Below are 26,278 nucleotides of genomic sequence, written 5' to 3' on the forward strand. Positions count from 1 at the left end.
AAAAAAAAAAAAAAAAAAAAAAAAAAAATATTTGACATATCAATAAAGTTTGACGAGGAGTATTTTGAGTATTTCATGGCGGATTGACGGGATATTAAATAACTCTTAGTTAAGGCAAATAGTTGTTACAATTAGATATTCAATCAAATATTAATCAAGTGTCAATCAAGATACTTAAATTCACAAGAACTTACCGAAGGTAAATTTGTTTAAGGCCAACCCCGCTGTTGATGCAACCGCTGGGCAAGTGAAATTGTTCGCACAAAGACGCCCACTCATTTCTCGTATTGACCTGCAATGATAAAAAGAACAGTATGAGAATCACTTGTGAACACAAATAGTTGCGCACAAATAGAAAATAAATGCGTATCGATTCGGAAACTTTTAATTAAAATTAATCGTATTTAATAAAATTGTTTGTAGGTACGATATACCAGCATTACATAATATTTTAACATTTTTCCATTTTAAGACTTAGACTCAGTACCTTTGAAATCAAAGATAATAATTCAAGGAAATCCGCATATATATATATATATATTTGATTGATAACAGAAATATATATATATATATATATATATATATTTCTGTTATCAATCAAATAGTACGACACAGTAGTAATGCATAAATTATTTAAATTATGCGTTCCAGCAGATTACTGATGTGCATCAAATATACAGTATGCGATTGATAAATATTAATTAAAAGCAATGATATCTGAATTAATCTGTTTTGTATATTATATACATATATATAATATATATGTATGTAGATATTATCTACATACAGATCGACATGCATCATATATATATACACACGTACATATTCGCGAACTCTGGTTAATTATTGAGAGAGAAAATAACATCGGCAACTTTATTCTGATATTACGCAATACTATCATGCGATAGTACTCGAGTTGATTATTAATTAAGACACGATATTCGCGAAAGTTAATTTATTCTGGTTTACAATTTTAATCATTCGTAGGAAATTGCGATTATATTTTGAGAAATATAATGCGACAATAAACGGACTTTTATGCGTCACAATCTTCTCACTCGAGTTTTGTTACACAAACAGAACGATCGCATATAAAATAGCTACCTATAACCCTGCTCAAAATAAAGATCCACATAAAGTTGTTACATAATATTATCTAACTCAATAACAATTTTATACAGATCTTTATTTTGAGCAGGGTTATAGGTAGCTATTTTATATGCGATCGTGTATTACAAAATACATATATTCATGTAGAATATATATCCTATTCCTTGTATTTGTCAAATTAATTAACGTGAAATGCGTATATTATTCGTTGATAACAAAGATAATACATATTTTTACCAAGATTTTTATCCTCGTTTCTCGACCGATCTTTGTCTTTCTCTTTGCAACAATATTAAAAAAAAAAAGAGATTAAAGTTCAATATATACACAATAGCTATCAACAGAGATTCTCTACTATTTCCTTCGACAAAGTAATCATCCTTCAGAGATTCTCGCAAAATTCTTTCGGTGGTGAGATAAACTGCAATGCGACATAAATTTCTATGCGGCTGACTGAAAAAATAAACGACATTGCTCGGATTACGTGCCATGCGGAGAAAATCCATATGCGAATATACGATGTGTCCTGAAAGAATCGATTTTAATTTTATAACAAATTCTTTTTACAAATTAATTTGTAAATAATTTTTGTTAACTTGAATATTTTAACTTGGTTTTTAAAGCATTTTTTTTTTTTTTTTTTTTTTTTTTTTTTTTTTTTTTAAAGGACAAACAAGGATAGTTCCTAAACTTTTCTAAAAAAAAAAAAAAAAAAAAAAAAACTTAAAAATTTCTCAAAGAATTTGTTATTAAAGTGAAAAAAGATCTTTGAGGTACTCGAGAGTAATGCCAATCAGCGGCATTGCCTTTGATCATCGTGTTGCATTCACGGAACCGAGATGCGAGCTCGCGATTAAACCAAGATCTACATTCCACGATGGAAATAAATGTTTATTGCGTTCGCGTTTATTTCGGTGAGTTACGTGCGCGGGAGGAATCCGTTTTCGCTGGGTTCCTACTTTATTATACATCGTATCCCAGACTCTGCGATTGTAGAGCAAATTTCTATTTAAGATAAATTTTTTATTCTTTACATACACATGAGCATACATTTAATCTTTAATTAAAATCACGTGAAATCGTAATGACTCCCACCTATCCTCGACGCAGGCAGGAAAAAAATGTGTTTTTTTTTTTACCGAATACACAGATATGCGATTAATATGAGAGTTAATCGATGCGAATCTGTAATGTTTTCTTTTTATCGATAAATCCGATGAAGGAAAGGCGAACGTTTATTGCTCGAAATTAACTGGAAAAGACACTTAAAAATATAATAATATAAATAGTTAAAAATACAAGCATTTTTACTTTGATATTTTCTTGTTCCCACGACGTACGAATATCGGAAACGTCTCCGCGCACATCTGACACGTGGTTCTACATGTGACACGTGGTCACGCGACGTAAAATCATCGGCGGCAGTCCTGCGCTCTCAAAGTGCGCTCTAAACAGCAGTGACAATGGACAGGCGGAGGAGGAGGAAGAGGAAGACAGTTGGGGGGCAGGGAGTCGTCGTTCGTAAAATCTGCGACGACCGAACATACTGGGTCAGTGCTCCCTGGATCGGCGCCCGTGTCTTCGCTCTATTCTGGTCACCATCATCGTCATCGTCACCGTCGTCGTCGTCGTCGTCGTCGTCGTCGTCGTCGGCGTCGTCGTCGTCGGCGTCGTCGTCGTCGTCGCGACGCCCGACGATGAATCGGGAACGTGGCGCCGCGCCGTGGACGACCGCAAGCGTCCGGTCGAGCTTGTTGCTCGGTAACCGAGTAATAATAGTTGATGAGAGACAGGGGACAGGGGATGTGCGACTTGCGCGACGCGTATTTTAAGAACGCGGATGCAAAATGTCGATAATTTGGCATTAATGCGAGATATTAAATTTATGTTAAAGAAGTAACAGTAATTTTACATCCGAAACGTCGATGCGAATAATGAACGTCTGTTTTCACAGACTAATATTCGTAAAATTTTTGTGAAATATTTAGAGATTTTTTGTTAGACACATTTTCTGTTATATAAACTTAGAACTTATGTAATATTAAGCAGCTATATAATCGGATATGATAAAATAACGTCCGGTACGTTTACCTCGATTTTTTCTGTAATATTGTACTTAGGAAGCGTATCTCCATCTCGTTTGCATAAGTAATTGTATAGTACAACTGTTTCAAGAATGGAAGGAATCGGCGTGACTCATGAAAGTGTCCTTATGTATACGAGATATCAACGCATCCCCTTAATTATACACACAGACGTCTTTATAAAGGTTCTAGAAAAAAAAAAAAAAAAAAAAAAAAAAAAGATATATACTTCTAATTTGACTTTCGCACGGTAAAAAGGAATCAATTTTATGCCACTATCGCCATTAGACTTTTAAAAGAGTTGGTCTCCACATCGTGATTTCATTAGTTACACGAAACGATGCGTGTAACGGCTCATTCTCGTGCAAAGCGTTTGTATCTGGCCGAATGAATGCAGCAAAATTATATTTGCCTATTCGATCGCGTGCCGATTTTCGCGCATAAATATCGAGAGCCTGCGTACCAGGAAGCGCGTTTGGAAACGGCGCGTCGTTTCCTAAAAAATTAATTTTTTTTTTTTAAGTTGTAAATGCACCCCAAAGAGTTCTAGAGCTCTCTATTAACTTTAGAAATAATTTCTGGCGATTTAAGCTAAAAAATCGATCGATGAATTTCGGGGGTGCATTCAAAACTTCAAAAAAAAAAAAAAAATAAATAATTTTTTAAAAGATGAGGTGCCAACTTGACAGACGTTCGTTTCCCGCCCAAGTTTCGATCCGACGCGACGGGTAGGCGCGATTAGGTCGGTACCATCGTTGTCGCCACGAGGTTGTAATCGCGCGACTTTGCTCGACCTTGATGCAGCAAATACGAACGGCGCGCGGCGCATGCGCGGCGCGGGCCTGTTCCTCGGGAGCGTCGAACGACGGTATCCACCACGTGGTTCGGCGGGTTCCGAAGCACGATGCATGATGAAAGTGTCTTCGGCGCCACGTGGTCGTTGGGGTAGGACATGGTCCCTTCTCTCCCCTCCCTCTCTCTCGCTCTCTTTCCTTCCCTCTCGCACGCCCGCTCTCTCCCACCCCCTCCTCTCTCACGGTTCGCTCTCTCTCTCCCCCCACTCCTTTTTCCTTCGACACACGCTGCCGTAACGCTGCGCCTATGACTCTCCCGCGTCTTCCGCTTCTTCTTCTAGCGCGCACCTACAGTAGGGTACGAGACACGCGGAGGACTGCAACCGTTGCCGTCGTCTTGGGTCACTTCGATCCTCGATACGTTCTCGCGTATCCGTACACCGTCGTCTATATTCGACTCGCCTACGTCACCCTATCATTTGCCTCCTCGATTTCACGCAAGAACGTAAGAAGATACGTTCTTGCTTTTCCCGAGGATAATCTCACGGGGAAATTAATTCTCGGCATCGGCAAAGTGTCAGGCGTGATTAAATTCAGGGAGGAGCGAGCTAATCTCGGAGGAATCAACCCTCGGAACGTCTCGTCGTTCCAACTTGTTCGAGTAATTCATCATCGCGTCATTAAGCCACGCAAAGATGGAATTAACTCTGGTATTAACACACACTCTCTTTCTCTCTCTTACATAAGGAGATCTATCTATCTCTCGCTCTAAGCGGCAGGATTTATACGACAGCTCACCTCGGTCGTCGCGAACAACGTGTGTTAATATATGCGCCGATCGTTTATGCATAAACACGACGCGACACAATTCACTGCTATCCGTGCATACGGGGCGTTTATACAGCGGGCGGTGTCATTAGAATTCCGTACGGCATCGTCGTCGCTCGAGGAGCGACGACGATGATAATACCAGTCGCGATATTTCGCCGTGGGACCGCGCGCTGGTTGCGATATTACATATTACATACACACTCTTACAAATTCCCTTAGAGTGGATTGTAGCGAGAGAATCGTGTGATGATATCGTTATTCGATATATCATTGAGAGCGAAGGAACAATAGGCCGATTATCGCCATCGGATACTAAACTCGGAAAATTTTAATCATTTGATAAAATCTCGCGATTCGAGATATATCTCTTACAAGTGGAATTAACATCTTATGCGTGTATATATATATATATATATATATATATATATATATATATGTATATAACGCGCGATACAGACAGACACGATATAAATTAAATATATAGTCACATTTGCTGTCGAGTATAAAAATGTAAACAATATTTTATTCTACGGAAAATAGAACTGTCATTCCTATTTTCTTTTTCTCCATTTATAAGAATGTGAAGGAACAGAATCGACGCAAACAGCGTTTAACCGAGAGATACCGTAGATAGAAATACTACACTTGTCAATTCGGAAAAGGCAACCGGAAGAGCTTGTAATTTGAGAATTTATCGTCTTCCAATAGGAGTGTTTCGTTACGAAATCGGATTACCATCGTGTAAAGGGATTCTTATTTAACAAGACTACTGCAAGAAATTGTCGTAATCATTAATTACATCTCGCTCTGAAGGTATACACTGAAACGCTGTCGGCATAGCTATATATGTACACAACTCGCTCTTTCCATCAAGTCCATCAAGATTTCACTAAGAAATACGTCTGTTAAATTGATCGAACGTAATGCAGGTTTTTATTAAATAAACTTTGCCACATTTTGCTCACTCTACTATAAAGACCGCAAAAAAAAAAAAAAAAAAAAAAAAAAGTTTACTCGCTTTAAAAAACACTCATTTCTTATTTCCTTCAATTTATTCCTCTATAGCTGATTTTCCCTGAATATCCCAGCTGCTTCTTTACATTTATACAACATGTCTGTGCGATATAGTGTTGGGGATCTCCATACTATATAATTTATTACTTAGGAAAACGCTGTTTAACTAAAGGCCTATTGCAGTGACCGCATAACGATCATTTGCGGCAGCCGTGAATGACATTACGATCACCGCCTCGATCGGAAGAAACAGCAAAAGCAGCGCGTCATCATAAACATCACCAACGTCGCTGATTTTGTCGTCCTATCTCCGACGTCGTCTTCACCGATAGCTGCTACGAAAGCGAGCGGAGTCGACGTTCGCTCGCGGCGAAAGAGACACAGCGCGTGTCACGTGAGTTCACAGGCCCACGGCTGGCGGCGACTGACAGTTCCCAGTCAGCTGATCGTCCACGCCGGGGCGGGGAAGGGGGTTCGAGGGGACAGCAGCGGTAGTAACAGTAGTAGCAGTAGTAGTAGTGTAGTAGTAGTAGTAGTAGTCGTAGTAGCAGCAGCAGGAGCAGCAGCAGCAGCAGTAGCACCATCGGTGGTACGAGGAGGAGGAGGAGGAGGAAGTGAATAAGGGGTAGGGGAGAGGGGGGGACGCAAAGTCTAGAAGGGAAGGAGGACGGAGGGGTTGGCGACGCGCAGTCTGCCGCCGCCGCCGACGTCGTCGTCGCCGTCGTCGTCGTTGGTGGCGGTGGCGGTGGTGGCGGTGGCGGTGGCGGCGGCGAGATCAGCTGATCGGCGGAGGTGTGCTGGTGACTGACTGACTGTGAACTGTGAATGAACGCGCGGGGAACGGATGAAGAAGTCTTCGCGTGCGTACTCACGTGCGGCGTGAGCGCACGACGGACGGCGGGGGAGAAGACCCAGAGGGGAGGGGGCGCCAACAGCGTGCGGAAGAGAGGGTGGGAGCGAGCGGTGTGCGGACAAAGGGGAGGAGGAGAGCGAGCGAGCGAGCGAGAGAGAGAGAGAGAGAGAGAGAGAGAGCGAGAGAGCGCGCGCGTGTGTCCGCCTGGCCGTACGCCCGAGTACTCGCGAGGAAACACGAGAGAGCGATTGGTTCCTCGCGCGTGCGGAAACGCCGGCGGGAAAGTCATTCGGCGAGAGATGCCGGGAGAACGCGAGGTCGCCGAAAAGTCAGTGTCCGCGCGAGGAACATCGAGGAGACGCGACGTCGCGATATACGCTTTAACAGAAAACCTTCGTAAAAGCCGCTTCGCGGAAGTTGCGGTTTCATGTTAACGATCTTGGCGACAGCTCGGAAGTCATCGATCGACACAAATCGGAGATTTTTGTTTGTAAAATTAAATACTCTACCCCCATATCTCTCATAAATGGCACAGAATTTAGTTTTAACGATTTTAGAAAAATATCGATACAAATTATCATCTTTATCTTCATTTGCAAAGCTAACGGTACATTTTCCGTCCTGTTAAAGTGTGCCGGTTCAGTCAGGAAAATCGTTATTTATCTCCACAAAGTAAAGAATATTACATTCGTCGAATAGAAGATGCGGTTGGAGAAAGGTGCAAGTTCCTCGAGTTGGTTTCCACGGACGAAACGACGGATTTGCTCCGACAAAGAGCTCTTATTGTGCCGACGGCTCGTGCGCGCCAGGCAGGTTTATGCTTGAAATGCATCTTATGGCCCGTATGCATCCTTCAGGTACGGATGATGGACGATGCATCCGTGCATTCTCGTTTCATGAAAGAGCCGACCGATGCAGCCGAGTTTGTTCGGCTGCATCGTCACACCGAAAAGGTTCGCATTTTTAACTCTAGCAAAATCTTTCTCAGATATCTCTTTTCCCGATATTTCATACATTCGGATATAATTTTTTGAAAGACTAGATATTTATAAAAAATTTTTCACGACTTTTTATAGTGTTACGACGTTACCTCTTTATCTGTGTGTAATCGTACATGAAAGTTTCTACAATTACATTTCCGCGTTAGGAAACGCCTTGCATCAGCGCTGCAATAAAATGTCTCGTTGTGATGTCGTACACGATATACGACGGGTCGTCAGAATGTCGAGTATTGATCTGGCCATAAAACAGGCAATCTTTTATCGCACGTTGATGTGTATCGTAATATCGCAACCGTCTCCATAAATTCAAGCGGTATAATTACGAGATAGCAGTACATATATATATATATATATATATATATATATATATATATATATTATCGCACAATAATTTCCATTTTTTATTTAAAAAATATTCTATATTAATACGCGCAACCACTAAGATTTGTTTGAAAAATCTAGAGCGACTTAATTTGCTCCATTATCGGCGTTGCAAGGATCGCGATATCACCACGCGGCTCGGTCTCATTTCGACGACGACGACGATACGACGTTACGTAAGCGACACACGTCGTTAAATCTCACGCCGGGAATCCACGGGCGTATCTTTCGCGGCACGATTAGAAACTCGGCAAATTGATTTTATCCGAGTTTATGTATCGCCACGTTGTACATACATCGTATTTGAATTTGCTTTGAGTCATCCGAGGCGGCCTCGAGCGAAAATACACGCGTCGGGTGACCGGATTTTTTTTACGCGCGAATTTTATGCATGCGCGCGCAACCGGATATAAGTAATGTCGAAAAGATGTGGAGCAAGACAGGAGAGGAGAAAGAGAAAGAGAAAGAGAGAGAGAAAATTTACTTCGTGCTCTAGAATCAAATCCTATTGAACCGTTACGCGTTACGCATAAATACATATGATATATAGTAATTAAAAAAAGCAGACAACGAATAAAATTATACGTACAAAAGGATATAAAAAATAAGGAAAGATTTTTTTCTGCTTTAGATATCCTTTTAAATTAAGTTGAAAAAAGAAAAAAAAATTTGCAAACGTTAATAAAACTTTTTGGACATCCTGTATACATCTAACTGTCAAAATTATAGTCTGCCTTTATAGCTCTTGATTGAAACGAGAGAAGAGTCGATAGATTGATTCAGAAATTTAATTAGTGATCGTACCGATTCGTGGAATGTTATACGACTTTGTCGTATGTCTTTGCATATTTATTATGCTATTTCGTCATTTTCTAACATCGGAACACACGTGGCACTCTGTCCGCTTGCAATTAGAAAGAAGACACGTTTTCACAATGTTATAATCTACCGACAGGTTACTCGTAATCTTTTTAGTCAATATCGTCGATGCGTCATTTTTCAATTAGAGTTCCAACACACATGAAGGGGACATTAACACGATAAAAACTACACGTGCCGTTCGCAACGTCGCTATTAATTGCGGAACTGTATTCTTAATTATCTCCTTTTCTGTGCAACGCGGCGTAAAACGTTCGCAAGAAATTTATACGACGATAAAGAACCGTCGTCGTTCGTGTATTGTTTGCGCGAATGCAAATCACGAGAGCGTTCTCTACGATTAGCACCTGAACGCATCTCAAAAGCATTCCGACATTTTTTTCACGCCGTATTTATTGCTACCACGTACAGTTTGCCCGAGTACATTTGCGCCGCATTCCGCGCTACTATAATTTAGTCGCCATATGTATACACGTCAGACGCATTGTTAGGCTCACGTATAAATGCAAACGATGATGTTATATCACTATCACCGATATGCACGTGTCGTGTAAAATCAAATGTAGAGATTTAAAGTCTTTTTAATAACAAGTATTAAATTTTTCTCCTATTATGTTTCCACCTTAACCCTTATTCCGTACTGATGGATCATTTTTGTCTGTGATTTTTCTAATAACAACGTCAATTTCTCGAAAACAAATAATCATAAAATAATATATTTAAGTAAATCATTTTTCAAATTTATTTTATTTTAGTCTTTATTTAGAATGTTCAAAGAAGGTATATACATTTTTTCAGATTTTTTAAAACACTTTTACATATTAATAAACTTATCGAAAATACGCTGACCCACCTGTACAGTTAGAAGGTGGCAAAAATAACAATACGGAGTAAGGGTCAAATATATTTTTCAATATTTAAATGTAATATCTGTTTTCAGTTACACGAGATGCGCAAATATTAAAAAAAAAATATTTAATTACTTGAAAAAAAAAGAAAAAAAAAAAAAAATAATTATTAAGTAAATAATTAAATTTAAATCCAAAAACATTAGATCATCATCTCGTTGATACGACCCAACTATTCTTTATTGACTCAATTATTCGCGTCGGTTTCCCTTTGTTAATCACTCGGCAAGTTCGAATAAGACGATCGTTACGCTGAAGGAGTTGAATATGCGTTATACCGGGCATCCGTATTATAACGCTAAGTGGCGTGAAACGCGTACGTATACCGAGCAATGCGTTACGTGTGAACGACGTACATAAGAACCGCGCCGGATGAAAAACGCACGGCATAATGATCGTTAGCTATAGAAATTCCGCATTTCGAAGGAAAGAGGTAAAAACTTTTGCCTCGCGTTCGTCGATATATCGAATATAAATTAGCGATACGTCCGAAAATGTTTAAACCGCCTCGCCGACAGGCTATAACGTTGCAAAAAAGATTTAGTTATATATATATAATTACAATTAGCGTTAAGTGACGTTGATAAAACCGGTCTGCGCGGGATTAGAAACGAGCGTGACTCGAGTTACAAGGCAAGATATTTCGCATAATCACGCGCGATAAAAAGAAAGAGGATAACATTTGATCCTTTGGCTGGCTTATTTCTAAGACGAACACTTGCAAATTAACAGTTCCATATCCCTAAAGCGCGTAAAAAAAAAAAAAAAAACAAAAGCCGACATAAAGAGGAATCGTACAGATGGGTTTTTATTCACGTCACGTAATTATTGCCGCGCCCGTCATAAAAATGTCCATTTTGACGATGGCTAATAAAGTTCACTGGTTTATGTCATGTGTTTCTTTCTCTTTCTCTCTTTTCCTCTCTCTCTCTCTCTCTCTCTCTCTCTCTCTCGGTGGCTTTCTTCTTTCTCTCTTTGCCAATGCTGCATAATATAAACCGGACGTTAGACTCGGCACGTATATTAATGCGACTCCTAGTTGACAGCGGACCTGAGGCTACTCACGAGACAACTCTAGTCGTGCATTTAACCCTTTTGACATCTTTCTTTGGTAAATAAACTTGGTTTTACTAGAAGCGCGACGCGATAAATATGGAATTTCGCCGAAGAAGAACGTAAGAAGAATTGCAATTGTGTGTTGGTTTGCAAATAACATCAAGCAACGTCGACGTCAATCCTTCCAGGCGATAATTCGCGACGCGATACGCGCAATTAACGCCAGAGACCTGGATTTTCCGTGGTGCCTAAAAGTAGCTATCGACAGGTATGTCGCGTGCCACCGTTAATATTACCGTTGACGTTTACGAGCAAAATGGCCGAAATAGCTTGGACGAGTCACATCTCTCGGATACGCTTAAGTAAGCGACTCGCGTCGCTTGGTTGGTACATCTGCGAGAACATGCGGGTGCCACGTTGTGCGGCAGCTTGTGCGGCTGTCGCGGACACAATTATAATGGGCGCACACTCTTTTCTATCTTGGCGTCTTAGCACGACGTTGCGCAACGTTAAACTAATCTACGAGAGCTGTAACACGAGCGTGTTATCCGCCCGTCGCCAGACTGACTTGTTAAACAAGCCCGTCGTCCGCGCACGGTTTGTTGTTTTTATTACAACCATATTTACACGAGAGATAAATAAAGCGCGTGCGTCAGAAATTCTTAAAAAATATTGCATACATGTATACATTTTATGAGAAAATTACTTTTTTCTACAAATATTATACAATTCTTCTTAAAAAAAAAAAAAAAAAAAAAAAAAGATTTTCTCTGATGATGTGAAAATATATTTGGAGTATCAGAGGAATTATAGCGCGATGATGTAACTCGTGATACTTTTTTTTTTTTTTTTTTTATCGGAACTCTGGTAAGAGTTTATATAAAAAGTTCAATCACACGCACGTGTTTCGCAACGATCAATTCTAATTTAGTGCGACTAGTTTTGAAAGTGCGAGAGAAAGAGTTTCCGCGAAATATTCGCGCGTGGTAAACGGCTGGGAGAGATGGCCCGCGATGTACAGAGAGCAAAGAGGAAAAGGTGCAGTGACCTCCAAGCACTGCGGCTCGTGCTCGAGTGACGGCTTACCAACTGGTACCGTCGGCCAAGGCCATTAATACCAATGTCTTTTGCACGACGGAGACGGCGAACGGGAAAGGGAAGGAGGCAGAATTGCGAGAGGATCGTCCACAGTTGCGAGAGCCTCGTCGATAAAAATTATCGGAATTCGGAATCGACCGGATCACGAAAGACGAATTTTAATAAAAAGGATCCACGAAGAAATTGAGATCCTACACAATTTTAGATATATAAATCTTATATAATAAAGTTTATATCTCTAGAAAAAGAATGCCATACGCTTTTACTAAAGTAACAATTGTTCTTATTTTTAGTTAATTTTATTTATAAAAGTATTTTTCTGTGTGTTTATAATTTAAAATTGTTCTTGTGTAAAAACATAATTATATTTCATGATATTAAAATTAGTCATAACTTTCTTTCTTTCTCCAGTTAAGGCGACGAATGTACTCGTAATAGTATACCTTGTCAACCTCAACCAGACAGTCGCATATATTATATACTCGCGTTATTAACATATGTTATACAACGAATATACGGGTATATAACATACTTATAATTGAACTTTTGCGAAACGTACGCTGGGTTTATGGATTCTTTTTTTTTTTTTTTTTTTACGAGGTATCGTCGAAAATAAAAATCGTGCGATAATTAAAGGTAAACAAAAATGCGCAAGCAAATAGTAGCAAAACGGACTGCCTCGTCGACAAAGCCACGCCAATACTAGAGACAGAGAGAAAAAAAGGAAAGAGAGAGAGAGAGAGAGAGAAATCGTTGATCGTTAGGATTGGTTAACCAAGGCTGCTGTGCGCTGTTGGTGCAACGAGCACTTATCGGCAAGCACATTAGCCGGCACAAAGCGAACCGTCGAGTTCTTCCCCCGCGGCCGCGAGAAGTAAAAACGCGCCAAACACGGTCATGGTAGCGAGACGCGATGCAGGCAGAGAATGCAGCGTGAGACAAAATCGTGAACGTATTATTCTTCGAGGAAAGATTCTACCGAATCTCTATTCGCGCCGCGCACAAAGCACTTTAAACGCAGTCCTTCGAGTCTGAGTGACACTCTATGAACGCTTAATATTAAAATCAATGCTAAATAAAATGCAAGTACAAACTGAATATTTAGAGCTAATATTAAAGCAAGAGAATATCACGATTAAACTTGTGCAAAAAATATGGATAATTTTATGGATTTTTTTCAAGAGCCTTTTGTTTCAGATATATATATATATATATATACATATATATAAAAATGTGTTTCTCTATCTCTCTCTCTCTCTTTTTTTTTTCTTTCGAGTATGCGTTTGATCTGATTTGAAAGCGCGACACACGGCACCCATGTATCGGATGACCACCTGTATCTCCGAACAGAGTCGGGTTTTCGCGCGGCGAGCAAGAAGAACAACGATCGCCGGCTCCGCTCGCGGCGGCACGATTTCCTTGGCCAGTCTTTTGTCCGTCTCGCTTCTTCCTCGACTAACGGTGAGTGCGTGTCTTACAACCGTAGGAAGCGCACCGCCGCGTAGCAGGCCATCTCTATTTATCTCGGCGGCGAGGAGGGTAGCGACGTTGCCGGTGTCGGCGGTCGGCGCCTCCGCGCGCTCTTGGAAGTGGCCCGAGTCGTGCCAGCGAGACGGATTCGTATGGCAACATCGCACTCACAGAACGCCTCTCCTTAAACTTTCCTCTCTCCTTCTCTCTCTCTCTCTCTCTTACTTTTTTCCCCTCCTTTCCTCGCGTTAAGCGCTCTCTCGCACTTCGACGGGTGCCTCAACCGCACGACTACACGCGCGTCGCGCTCGTCAAGGTGTTAGTAGGTGTCGTTACCTACGATTAACAGACAAGCGAAAAGAAATACGGTTGCCAGGCCGACGAATCACGCGACCCTACACCGGAGGCGCGCCATGAGACATATGGGGACTGAAGGAGGATGACGTTAGGCAACAAAATGCCGAACAAAGACTAATCGCTGAAGAAGAGAGACTTATCTTTAAGAAATAACATTTTAATAAATAATATTAAAAAAAAAAAAAAAAGATTGTTATTAGACCGAGAAAAACCTCTAAGACCTAGAAAAACGCCGCTGTACCCTGGAATATCCAATTACTTATTCAATCTATTAAAAAATATGTACATAAGTAAAATAAGCGAATCCCGGATATACACTCTTCGCGGAGAATGCGCTCGATTGCTCGAAATAATTTGAGAAAGAGAAAAAAAAAAAGTTTTCTCTCATCCGATAAACAGTTTCCGCGAAAAGAGATAGCTTCTTGTCGGCACCGTCCACTTGAAGCGACGCATCACGGGCGGGACTATTTTTTTCCGCAGGAAGGGTAGGAATCCCCTGAGCGAGGGCAAGTGCATTGCCAATTTTGGCACGAGGCGCGTGCGTGGGACTAGAGAAGTGCGACCGACCGAGCGACCAGCAAACTCCGTATCTCTCTTTCTCTCTCTTCCTTCCCCTTTTTCACTGACATTCCGTCTCCCTCATTCTTCTCAGTGTCCCCGGCTATGCACACATGTGTGCAGGGCATGAGGTCGCTCTCCTCGCTGTGAGGTTCTGGCGCGGTCCCCTCCCCCGCGCTAGGGAGAAGATCGGGGCGCGATGTTGCCGTTGCTGCATCTCGCTCGGGCGGCGATGCCGGCACCGGTATGCGTGTGGTGGGGCGCAATGTTGCCATATCGACCGTGCCCTCGTCACCGGAGAACGAACCAACTTTTCCCTCCTCTCTCCGCTGTTTCCTCAGCGTATCGCACTCTTTTCTCTTTGTCTCTAGCCCTGATATACATCTCTCTCCCTCTCATTGTGTCTCATCTTTCTATCTTACGTTTTTTTTTCTTTCTTTTGTTTTTTCTTATACCAAATGCTAGAAATCATCTCTACATCGGATCGTCGTCGCGAAAATGGTGCAACGCACAAGCGCAGCGCCAAGCACCGCGGTGATGCACCTGACTGACTCAGCATTACCGACTTTGGTTCACGCGCAGCGCGTACAACGACCAGACCAATGCCAGACTACGGGGGCCGCACACACAGATTTGACGGGCGCCCGGCGGCGGTGGTGGCGGCGGCGGCGGTGAGGTGCGCCTCAGCCACCACCAGCCAGTCTCGCCCTTGAGAAGGCTGGACCGCTCGAGAGCGAGATAGCGCGTGAGCGCGCGGGCGCGCTTTCTCTCGATTCTCTCCCGCCCTCTCGCTCTCTCATTTTTCCCTGCTGCTTTGCTTGTCGGAACGCGGACTCGTTCGGATCCGTCGCCGGAACCGGTATGTCGTGGCCGATACTGCCGATAATCACGTTGGTAGATAACGAGGCGACAACCGTGTGAGCACGCGGCCAAATGTGCTTTTAATCCTAAACTTGTCGATGCATGATACCGACATATATTTTTCTATCCTCAATTTGTATTGCAATTCTTAAATTTTCTACGACTTATTGTGGCATTAATATCACATACACTCAAAAAAATATTTTGCTAATGTAGATAGATTTCTCACATTCAGTTAAAATTTATCGCTACTTTTTGTATCTGTCAGAATATTGTTTGTCACGTATAGAATTTATAGCAGCAATATTCTAGCAATACCTCTAGAAAATTTAGATCCCAGTGCCAAATATTAATTACAAATATAATTGTCCTTGACAATAGGCCTTAAAGATAGGCATCGCGGAAAAATTTTAATAGTACAGATGTAAATTCTGTCTCTGCCATTTAAATTGATCAAATGCAAAATATACGCAGTATCACAGTATTTGCTAATAATTTATCTGTTTCAATTAATTTTTTTACACCTAGAAAATTTTTGTTCAAGTTGCAAGATCATTTTTTTTGAGTGTAGGATAATTATTTTTATCGATGTGCTTGAACCTATTTTTTATATTGTGCCCTTGTATTTAAATAATATTTATTATACTTTAATGTGTGTGTGAAGCTGGCGTATCATTTCGTGGAAACTCACAAATAATTAAGAGTTCTGACTTTATTTTCAATAGTTCTAGAGTTCTTGATGGTTTAAACAAATAGTTCTGGCGATTAAAGCAAAAAAAATGCCTTCGGACAAACTGAGATGCCAACTTCACGCAGCATCTCACTTTGTCCCACGACATTTTCGCTATCAGTAATTGTAGAAAATTGAAAGATCTATAGTTCTAGATGAGTTCTAAAAAGAGTTCTGCCACCCAAAAGCAAAAAAATGTTAATTAAGATAAAATAAAAAACAACGAATCCCATAGATACAGATCGAGGTGAGATGCCGGTCGATTATCGATAGTTCTGCTCAATATAAAACAGTTCTCATATAGTTCTGGGCTTGTGCAATGCCTTTCCAAAGAGTTCTGCCATTTAAAATAATTAGATAAATTTTTAATTAATTATTATACCCGAAAATCGTGTAATTTCATACATAAAGGTGAGATGCCGGTCGATTATCGATAGTTCTGCTCAATATAAAACAGTTCTCATATAGATTCAAGAACTCTAGAACTATTGAAAATAAAGTCAGAACTCTTAATTATTTGTGAGTTTCCACGAAATGATACGCCAGCTTCACACACACTACTTTAATAGATTAAAAAATAGAACATTTATTTTCTATATCATATATTAAAACTTAATTTAAACAATTATTGTTTTTTATGGTTTATTCTTATTTACAATAGGTACAACTCCAAAAATTTATCGTTACACTTAAAGAAAGATTCATGTTGAAAGGCTCTCGTTTTATTTTTCGGATGTTTCCCCTTTTTTTTCAATTTTTTTTTTTTTTTTGCTCAAACGAGATTCATTCGTTCGTCGGTCACGCGATGACGACACACTTTGCTCTCTTCCGTTCGAAAATTCTGAGAAAAAAATGCAATTACGATGTGAAACGAAGTAAGGACGAAGTAGGCAGCTTTTAATGCTGATGTAGAGATTGGTTCGAGAAGAAGCGGCTTTCCGAACACGCGGGATTAGAATGCAGCCTCGTTAGAGAGCGACCGCTCCCCTTTTACAGTTTTGAGAGGACGAATTTTATGACGACGGCGTAAGCTCTTGGGAAGCTTTTAACGCCGCGCTTACTCACCGTGCTCGCGTTCTTCACGTGAGGATAGATATTTTTAGCTATTTGAAACATTTCAAAGAGAGAGGGAGAGAGAGAAAAATTTAGGATCATATTTTACATAACGCAAAATGTATACGAGGCTAAAGAACGAGAAAATTCGAAAGCTTTTGTGTATAATAATTTATGTAAATCACTTTCCGTTAATTCGCGATGCCATACATTTGGAGGAATCGCTATACGGATAATAGTTTTAGAGAAACTAGCTGCGAAGCTCACAATTCGAGGCAGAATTTCCTTATATTACTCGTGTCATCCACGCTGTTCGTGTGTTAAATTTCGCATGGCACGATTCGCGGCCAACAAGAAGACCAAGGAATTTGTTCCCGAGCAAAAGGTAACAATATTATTGTAATTCAGTCTCGGTAATGTCTCGTATACGTTCGATTATCGATATAATCCAATGTATTGCGTTACATTTCGAACATCTTACGTAACGACAGAGTGAATAATTCATAACAACGCTCTGAGAAACCACTAGGACGGTAAATGCGATTACGTGGATTCACTTCCTCGCTAGTTAACGAACGACGTCGAAACCGGAGACCGAGATAAAACGCTTACAACGCGACGCGGGTGACAAACTGCTCGACACGACGCAAAACGTCCGATATCATCGCATCGATCACGCGCGTGAAAACGTTGAATCGTTTGAGAAAAAGAGCACGGCATACCATCTCATTTTGCGCTAAATGTGGGCTCGGCGGTAATCAGCGGCGGAATTAAACGCACGCATCGTATTCGGACCGCGTGCTTTACTATAAAACGAAACCGCAAGCCGTTGAGAGTGAGATAACGCGTCCGACAGATAAAGGTTTTCTCTTTCTTTCTGCCACTCTCAAACTCTCGTCTCTCCGCGCCGACCGCAGGCATTTCTAATAACGTCGAGCTGGCCAAGAGCGAAGAAAGAGACGTTTATATGTGAGAGATATGTTTCCAAACTTTAACACACGTGTAGCGGAAAAAAAAAAAAAAAAAAAAAACAGCTTCCACAACACCCACCCCCCGCGTGCGTCTTAGGAGTTAAAATATACTCTGCTAAGAGAGCTGTCTCAACGTTGATTAGCTGTGTCAATCTGAACTTATGAAAACAGAAGATTTTCAGTAGATCATAATTGAGATTGAGAAATTTATGAGAAAAATTAATGTATATTTACAACTGGTAAAAAAATTTTTTTTAAAAATCCTTATAAAATGTATACATATTTTTTTTCGGAGCGATTAATGTTTTCTATTATCTAGATAATCATCTAGACGAAATGATTGTTTTATTCTATTTTTACCTAGACTAGTAAATTATATTATCTCCATTTTTACCTTTAATAAACCAATTTTTAATCAAGTGGCAAATCTATATGTATTAAACAGAAATCATTTATCAAATCAGTGGCACATTTAAATTTTTTTGTGTTTTAATATTTTCTTCTTCTTTAAAAGTGTTACCTATATATATAGGTCTTGATAATTATTTTATAATTTAATTTTTTACCTGAATTAATTTAGAATCATATCTTCATCTTTTTTAAACATATTTACATATATTTTAACTTATCTTTATCTAAATGATTTCAATATTAAACGAAACGCATTGCAAGTAATAAATATTTTCGTTATTAAACATACTTGTATATCTTGCAAAATTAATATATATATATATATATATATATATTAAAGATAAATTGTTTTTTACAAAATGAGATATTATTGTACGTAAAATTACCGTATAAGAAAAGTATTATTTTCGCTCGGGACAGCTCGTTACCTTTATGAATTCGATCACGGAAATTCATTGCTGGGAAAATATAGCTGACTCTAAGAGATTCTTTAATGTGAAAATCATCCGGGGGGGGGGGCATTTTTATACTACTACTAATCCTTTCGTCGCGTTTCATACCACCGTCTTCTGTAAAACACTAATTACAGCTCGGCGCGGTCGCTTCCGCAGGCGAGGCAGACGGCGTAGGACAAAAGCAGCTTTAGAGAATCCGCAAAGCTCTTCGTCTCTTTCTCTCTCTTTCTTCCTCTCTCTCTCTCTCTCTCTCTCATTTTCTCTCCGGGCTTGCTGAACTTTGCGCAAAGTGCGGTGTCGCTGTGCAAGACCGTCGACCGAATCGGCGGAGATTTTGTCGTGTCGAGTCGAACCGTCGCAGAGCGTGTCTCGGACAATATTTTCGCCAGTAACGCAATACGCCTTTCCCGGTGAACCCGATGTTCCGAATGTAAGACCGAGTCCATATACAAAGGGAACAACTTTCATCGCCGAACGCATGTCTCGTTAATCTAAACGCGATGTCACCGCCGAATCTAAACTAGCTACTCTTCCACGGGAAGAATTACATTATATAATCAATCGTTACGTGTACGCACGTGCGTTTAATATTGTCTTTAAGTGCAACAAATAATTCGCATTATTCGACCCAGCTTATCATCAAGATTGATATTATTGCAGCTACACTTTTCAAGTCACATTCATCTCGCAAAATAGTCTCTCGCACTTTTGTCTCCGCTGATAAAGTTTTCGAAATAAGGATCAATATGATCATGTAATTTTTTTACAATTTTGATTTATGCGGTTTTCGCACAGACAAAATTTCAGCGTGAATTTTTAAGACGTCACGAACGTTTTTTGAAACTTCTTGGTTCGCGATCCATCTATTATGTAAATCTAAAAAAAAAAAAAAATGCGTGTAATATGACGATATCAATAATACATTAAAATGACAAGCATTCTGATCTCGCGACTGGATCGCTCGCAGGTCATACATGTAGTTTAGCGACGAGAGCTTTTCAGGCTCGATCACACTTGTTGAGGGGAAGCCTTCGCACCACCTCCACTATCCACCATCCACCACCTCCTCTTCTTCCTTCTCCTATTCGTGCTGCCTGCCTGTCCTCCACCTTTCATGATGTTCTCTTTCCCTCCTCTCTTTCCCGTTTCTGCCTTGCCCGTTCTCCCTCCTCTCCGCACTTTCGCTGTCTCTTTCGCTATATCTTTTACCTTATGATCTTTCTCTCCCACTTAGAGTGGTACCTCACGAGCGACCTTGACCTCACGCTGCGTCCGCGTTGTTCTAACGTTTTCATCTACGCATTCGAACGCCATCGACATTGACAACTGGACCGATCGCTTTCAAATATCTCTCAAATCAATCCTTATATAGTTTCGGATATGAATGTGCAATTAATAATACATCTCAGATGGAATCGCGATCTCAGGATACCCAATACCATCGAAATTCGATAATCGAGGAACGCTAAATCGATTATACATGTACTTGAAATTTCAAGCTTATTACACTTGATAATGAGAACCACATTATAGTACAAATGCTATAATTATCGTACGTTAACAATTGCAAGAGTTACTAATTGTAAGCCTTTCATGACCTTGCGCGTCAATGACTCCTTCAAATCGGTTTTCTCTCTCCCACTCTAAATCTCTATTATAATTTCACTTTCTTCTCCCAATGTACCGTCATTTTTCTTTTATCGCTACACTCAAAAAAATGATCTTGCAACTTGAATAAAAATTTTCTAGGTGTAAAAAATTAACTAAAACAGACAAATTATTAGCAAATACTGTGTGATACTGTATATATTTTTGCATAACTTAATCAATTTAAATGACAGAGACAGAATAATTTATATCTGTACTATTAGTGTAATTTAGAGAGAAAATTTTTCCGCGATGCCTATCTTTAAGGCCTATTGTATTTGTGATTAATATTTGGTAATGGAATCTAAATTTTCTAGAGGTATTGCTAGAATATTGTTGCTAATAAATTCTATACGTGACAAACAATATTTTAACAGATACGAAAAGTGGCGATAAATTTTAACTGAGACATCTAGAAATCTATCTACATTAGCAAAATATTTTTTTGATCATACGTTCTTTTTTTCAGAGAGGAGAGAAGAGCAGACGCGAAAGAGGAGGGGGAAGTGCGTGAAGGCTCGACACATGCGAGTTATGTCATTGCGAGCGGCGAGTACACTTCTAGCTGATAACCTAACGACATTCGCTTCCACACGCGCGACGATTCAAATAGCAAGAAGCCAGTCTATATGCAAATTCATACAAAAAGTGTTCGTCCTATCTAATCATCCTGACTGTCGCTTGTAACAGCTATTTAAATCTTTCCGATATCTCGGAAAGCGACACGCAAATTCCGCCCGGCGGGAAACAAATTAAACGAATAAAAATCGGCCAGCCTCCGGATAGGAATTCCGAATGCAGTGAGTCGCGAGAAATACGAAAGCGTGACAACCACTAGTAAACACGCATAGTCACTTATCGCCAATGCGGTTTCACCGAACGCGCGCCGAAAGAACGCAGAACCGTCGTCGTCGTCGTCGTCGCCGTCGTCGTCGTCGTCATCGTCATCGTTGTCGTTACGAGGAGTCTGACCTGGAGAGACGATAATAATCAATCGGTCGTAAACATCGCGGCGAAATCGCGCGGCGAGTGTCACGCGCGCGCGTATCGACTCTCGTTTACCGCGCGACTAAGCTCGTAAAGAAAAAGGCACGACAATGGTGTTGGTGTTCACGGAACGCGAACGTGTGTCACCGGGAAAATTAATGCGGCGGAACGCAGTCGAGAAGGCGGTTACCACGCACGTTATCAAACAAAGATATCCGCTTTCAAATCATTCGCGTATACACGGTCGGCCACGTTTTCTCATTGTCAGCTACGATACGTAGTTTACATTTTTCGCGAAATAAAATTAGATATACGTACACATTCAGAGATTGGAGAAAAGAAGAGAAAAAAAAAAAAAAAAAAAAAAAAAAATTCCAAGAGACACAAAACTCGGATAAAGAAAAGGCGACACGACTTGTGAAATTGAGTAGAAAACAAACGGCATGGAAGTTATATTCCATGAAAGTTTAGAATAGTTTTTTTTTTTTTTTATTATTTTTTTCTTGGAACGACAGCAATCGTTATTTTTGACCTTTGTTCCGTGATTTTATTTCGTAATCTCTATTCATTTGCGTTGTAGAAATAATGTTTGTTATTCTAGTTGAAGAATTACACGATTTGTCGTACTAAAGGTGCAATGGGTGAAAGCGAGTGTTTTAATCTTGCGTCGTGAACGTGCAATTATCACCGAAGGAGTATGAGTCTCGCTATAGAGATCTCCTCTTGCAGAATCTGGGCCATCGAGCCCACTATCTGTTCGCCGATGCCAAATTCTCGTAAGTTATAGTTAGTCGTACTAATAATGGTACTATCGCGCCGAGTACCGAAGAAAGAGAAAGATGCGAGAGGATCGGAATTTCGAAAATCGCATATAGTTACGTGTACATTTGCGTAACTCCAACGTAAAAATACTTGTTGCATTTGATTTAAATTCCTTAAAGCGCAAAACGCGAACAAATCTATCGATATAATATTTACCACATGGCGTATTGTGAAAAATCTTTAAATATTTACGAGATGAAACTCGATTAAACAATGTTTGTAAATTTTCATCAAATATCACATAATATATATATATGTTGTTGTATTAACAATATGTATATACACTTCACTCAAAAAAATGATCTTACAACTTGAACAAAAATTTTCTAAGTGTAAAAAACTAACTGAAACAGACAAATTATTAACAAATACTGTGATACCGCGTATATTTTGCACTTGATCAATTAAATTAACAGAGACAGAATTTATATCTATACTATTAGTGTAATTTAGACGGAAACCTTTTCTGTGATGCCTACCTTTAAAGCTTATTGTCAAGGACAATTATATTTGTGATTAATATTTGGCAATGCGATCTAAATTTTCTAGAGATATTGCTAGAATATTGCTGCTATAAATTCTATACGTGACAAACAATATTCTAACAAATACAAAAAGTAGCGATAAATTTTAACTGAGACATCTAGAAATCTATCGACATTAGCAAAATATTTTTTTTGAGTGTTGCGAACAGTGAAAAATATATTTCGAATCAAAATATGTGTGTGTGTGTGTGTGTGTGTGTGTGTGTGTGTGTGTGTGTGTGTAAAATTCGCTAAACTTGCGCGAAAGAGAAATATATAATTTATATAACATGAAAGAATAGAACAGCAAAAAGATATTTAAAAAAAAAAAAAAATCAACAATTCCTACCTTTCGCAGTATTTCTCAAATTACCCTCAGGCATTTGTTGCCCGGTTTTTACGCAACTACCGACTTGGTTTTAGCGAAATCGATTGCGACCGGATGCTAATTAAAAACGAGGTTCGTGAAAATTCATTTCGCGTTCGTCCGACGCGACCCTGTAATGACGTTAAACAAAACGAGATGGTAGCTTCGCTAATTTTACAAGCAATTATTTATCGACAGAATTCACCGCATTTCGTAATTGTTAATCATAAACAGCGTTATGTCTCGCTACATACATACACGAAATTATATTTCGTTGTCCTGCAATGCCGCGATGTTTTTATATTATATCTCGTTAAGTAATACTTCCCAACTAGATATTAAAAACATTGCCGATATTAATCCACAGATACGCACGATTTTTTTTTAAACATAATTAAGCGCGCGAGCTAATTGAATGCTTCCACTCACATATTCAATTAAAAATTTTTCAGTTTGATAAAACAACTCACCTTAATCCATCCTCCATGAGCAGTCACCACAACATACAGCAAATACAGATCTATATCTTTCCCGTTGATCTTTGGAGTCTTCTTGAAAAGTGTCCTGAAATTAAAAAACAAAAATCTTTGAGATATTTCTTCCTCTCTTTCTCTCCTCCAATCACAAATAAAAATATAATTTTTTAGGATATATATTTAGGACTTTGTAAAAAGATAACGCCAAGAGAGTACTTAATAAAACAATTGTTTGTAAAAATTTTTCAGGAATCTTCATACACATGCGCAGAATAATCGTTCAAGTTAATTAATTTAGCAAGAAATCAAATATATTTTCAATTGTCAATTATAAAATTCAAGCATATATACTATGCATATATATAACGCAGAAGAGCGACAAATGTATCGATTACACTCGCAGAATCACAGTTTAGAATGTAATTGACAATTTTAAAAGTCGTCGAAAAAAATGGCGTCTATACCTGAAATCCATCAGACGAGACGAGTATCGAAATTTCAACGCACGCTTTATACGAGACGCTACTGTATAACACACATCATTTCCATTTTCATGTCACACGCGTGTAAAAAAAAATTACGATTTGCATAATAACGACGTGAAATATAGCACTAAATTGGACACTCATTGACAGAGTAATACATTCGAGTTACATGGTCGGGCAATGTTTCGAGAGACGCTATGAAAAAAAAAAAAAAAAAAAAAAAAAAAAATATGTATATTTATATATAGATATATCGAGAAACGTTGACATTTTTCCGCGAGACTTTCCCTTCTCGCGCACGTAAAATCGTCATGCGAAGAAAACGCGAACAATTCGGAAGAAGGAGAAGCATTGTCTTCGGACTCGACGAGTGTAGAAATCGGCTCGACATAACCTCAACGCGCGCTCCAGCGACCCGATCCACTCGCGTGTCACCGCGGCTTCTGACCGTCGACCGTCGAAAACAACTGTCATCGCGGGAGAGAAGGGAAGGAGGGGGGGGGGGGGGATAGCGATCTAAGTCGGAGATAAGCGTACGCGAGAGAGATGCGATCTTTCGTCGGGGAGAGACACGGAAGTTTCGGCAAATAACCCAACACACAGTAACGTATTAAAGCTTACCCTCGAGTCTCGTGGAAGTGTCGGAGGTCCTTTAGGAAGTTCTCCCTCTCCTTCTCGTACGTGACGGGGTCCTTGTTGAGGATTTTGGCCATGTTCGCGGGTACAAGTGCGCGCGGGCGGTGCTAATCGGGATGGTGTGCTCTGGATTTACAGGGCACGCAGGGGCAGCGGGCAGAGATGTAGAAGGAGGTGCAGCACATGGGCGCGCACGGGGGCACATTTACGCGAGGAGCGTCCTGCTGCTACTGCTGCCACTGTCGTCGTCGTCTTCGTCGTCGTTGTTTCTACTCGAGGACGAGGACGACCGCGGGTCGACACGGGGTCGCGACCCGCTCCCGACATCGGGTCGTCTTGTCCTGCACCGAAGTCGGCCGGTGGCCTCTTCGTTATTCCGTCTCGCTCTTTCTCTCTCTCTCTCTCTCTGTCTGGCTGTCTCTCTTTCTCTCTCCCTCCCTCTTTCTTTCTTCCGTAGGCTCTTTCTCCTCTGCCTTTTTTCTTTCGCACTCTTCCTTTTCTCTCTCTCTCTCTCTCTAGCTATTGCCCGCGCGCTCACTCGCTCTCTCGCTCTCGCGCGCGCGAAACGAGACGACGACGGCGGCGGCGGCTTTTTCCTGCCGTACCGCCGCCCCCGGATCGCCTGCTCGCCGCGTAACGGCGTATAACGCTCTCACGGGCGTCCGAGTGAGGTCCCCTCGCGCGGCGTGCAAGAAAAATCCAAACGCGCCACCGAGATAGTCAACGAACGATTGTACTCGCGCTTACGCGGGGGGCGCGTTAACGACACAGTACAGTACGGTACGGTACGGTACAGTACGCCACGGCACAGCACGACACAGTACTGTTCCGCTCCGCTTTCGGCACGCAACAAACGCGATGAACAGCGAAGAACCTTCCTCTCTCTCTCTCGCTCTCTTTCTATCTCTTTCTCTCTCTCGTAGGCCCCGATCGATTCACCTGTCACTTGTCAACGAAACTCACGGGATCCGTTGCGCCACGCAGCACGCATCGGTCGGCTCGCGATGCCCGGCTAGCTCTCGCGTAACGCCCGAATTCGGCTCCGCGCGTGTCTTACGCTGGCCGGCGGAGAGCGACTCGCGGAGCGCGTTTCACTTGCGAGAGGCGAAGCGCTTGACGGGCGCCCGTATATCAAAATGGCGTCCCGTGCTGCCTGGCATCCATTGGCGAAGCCACCGCGGCCAATTTCCCGTACGCTACCGCCGATCGCTACGACGCTGCGCCGCGACGGTATACACACCGCGCACCGTTTCCGCTCACCACACACGTCGGCAGCGCGCGCGCTCGGCTGACGTCCGACGCGACGCTCTACGTCATTTTACGCGCGGACCACGCTCGGCTGTAGAGGCCCCGACCCGTACGCGGCGTGTCCCACGGCTTTTTTACCTTCGCGGCTCGCGGCGTGCACCTACCGTCCGACCAAAATCCGCGATCGCACAGTATTTTTACTTTCAAAATG

At 40.9% G+C, this 26,278-nt stretch overlaps 1 protein-coding gene across 7 annotated transcripts in view; it reads right to left on the reverse strand.

Annotated features, from left to right (window-relative positions):
* The window catches only part of Bap170 (Brahma associated protein 170kD), a 49,415-nt gene extending 23,146 nt beyond the window's left edge, over window positions 1–26,269 (reverse strand). For 3 of the 7 annotated variants that reach the window (XM_072890516.1, XM_072890514.1, XM_072890512.1), the window contains exons 1-3: window positions 24,805–26,267; window positions 23,693–23,786; window positions 195–292 (exon numbers count right to left, since the gene is read on the reverse strand). In XM_072890516.1, the coding sequence (XP_072746617.1) occupies window positions 195–292; window positions 23,693–23,786; window positions 24,805–24,896 (284 nt within the window). In that variant the 5' untranslated portion in view covers window positions 24,897–26,267. Of the gene's footprint in view, window positions 1–194; window positions 293–23,692; window positions 23,787–24,162; window positions 24,364–24,804 lie in introns of those variants that run through there. The other 4 variants (XM_072890517.1, XM_072890511.1, XM_072890515.1 and 1 more) reach the window with 3 other exon arrangements.
* Window positions 26,270–26,278: the final 9 nt, after the last annotated feature.

Source organism: Anoplolepis gracilipes, chromosome 4 (assembly GCF_047496725.1).
Source record: "Anoplolepis gracilipes chromosome 4, ASM4749672v1, whole genome shotgun sequence".
Taxonomy (NCBI): domain Eukaryota; kingdom Metazoa; phylum Arthropoda; class Insecta; order Hymenoptera; family Formicidae; genus Anoplolepis; species Anoplolepis gracilipes.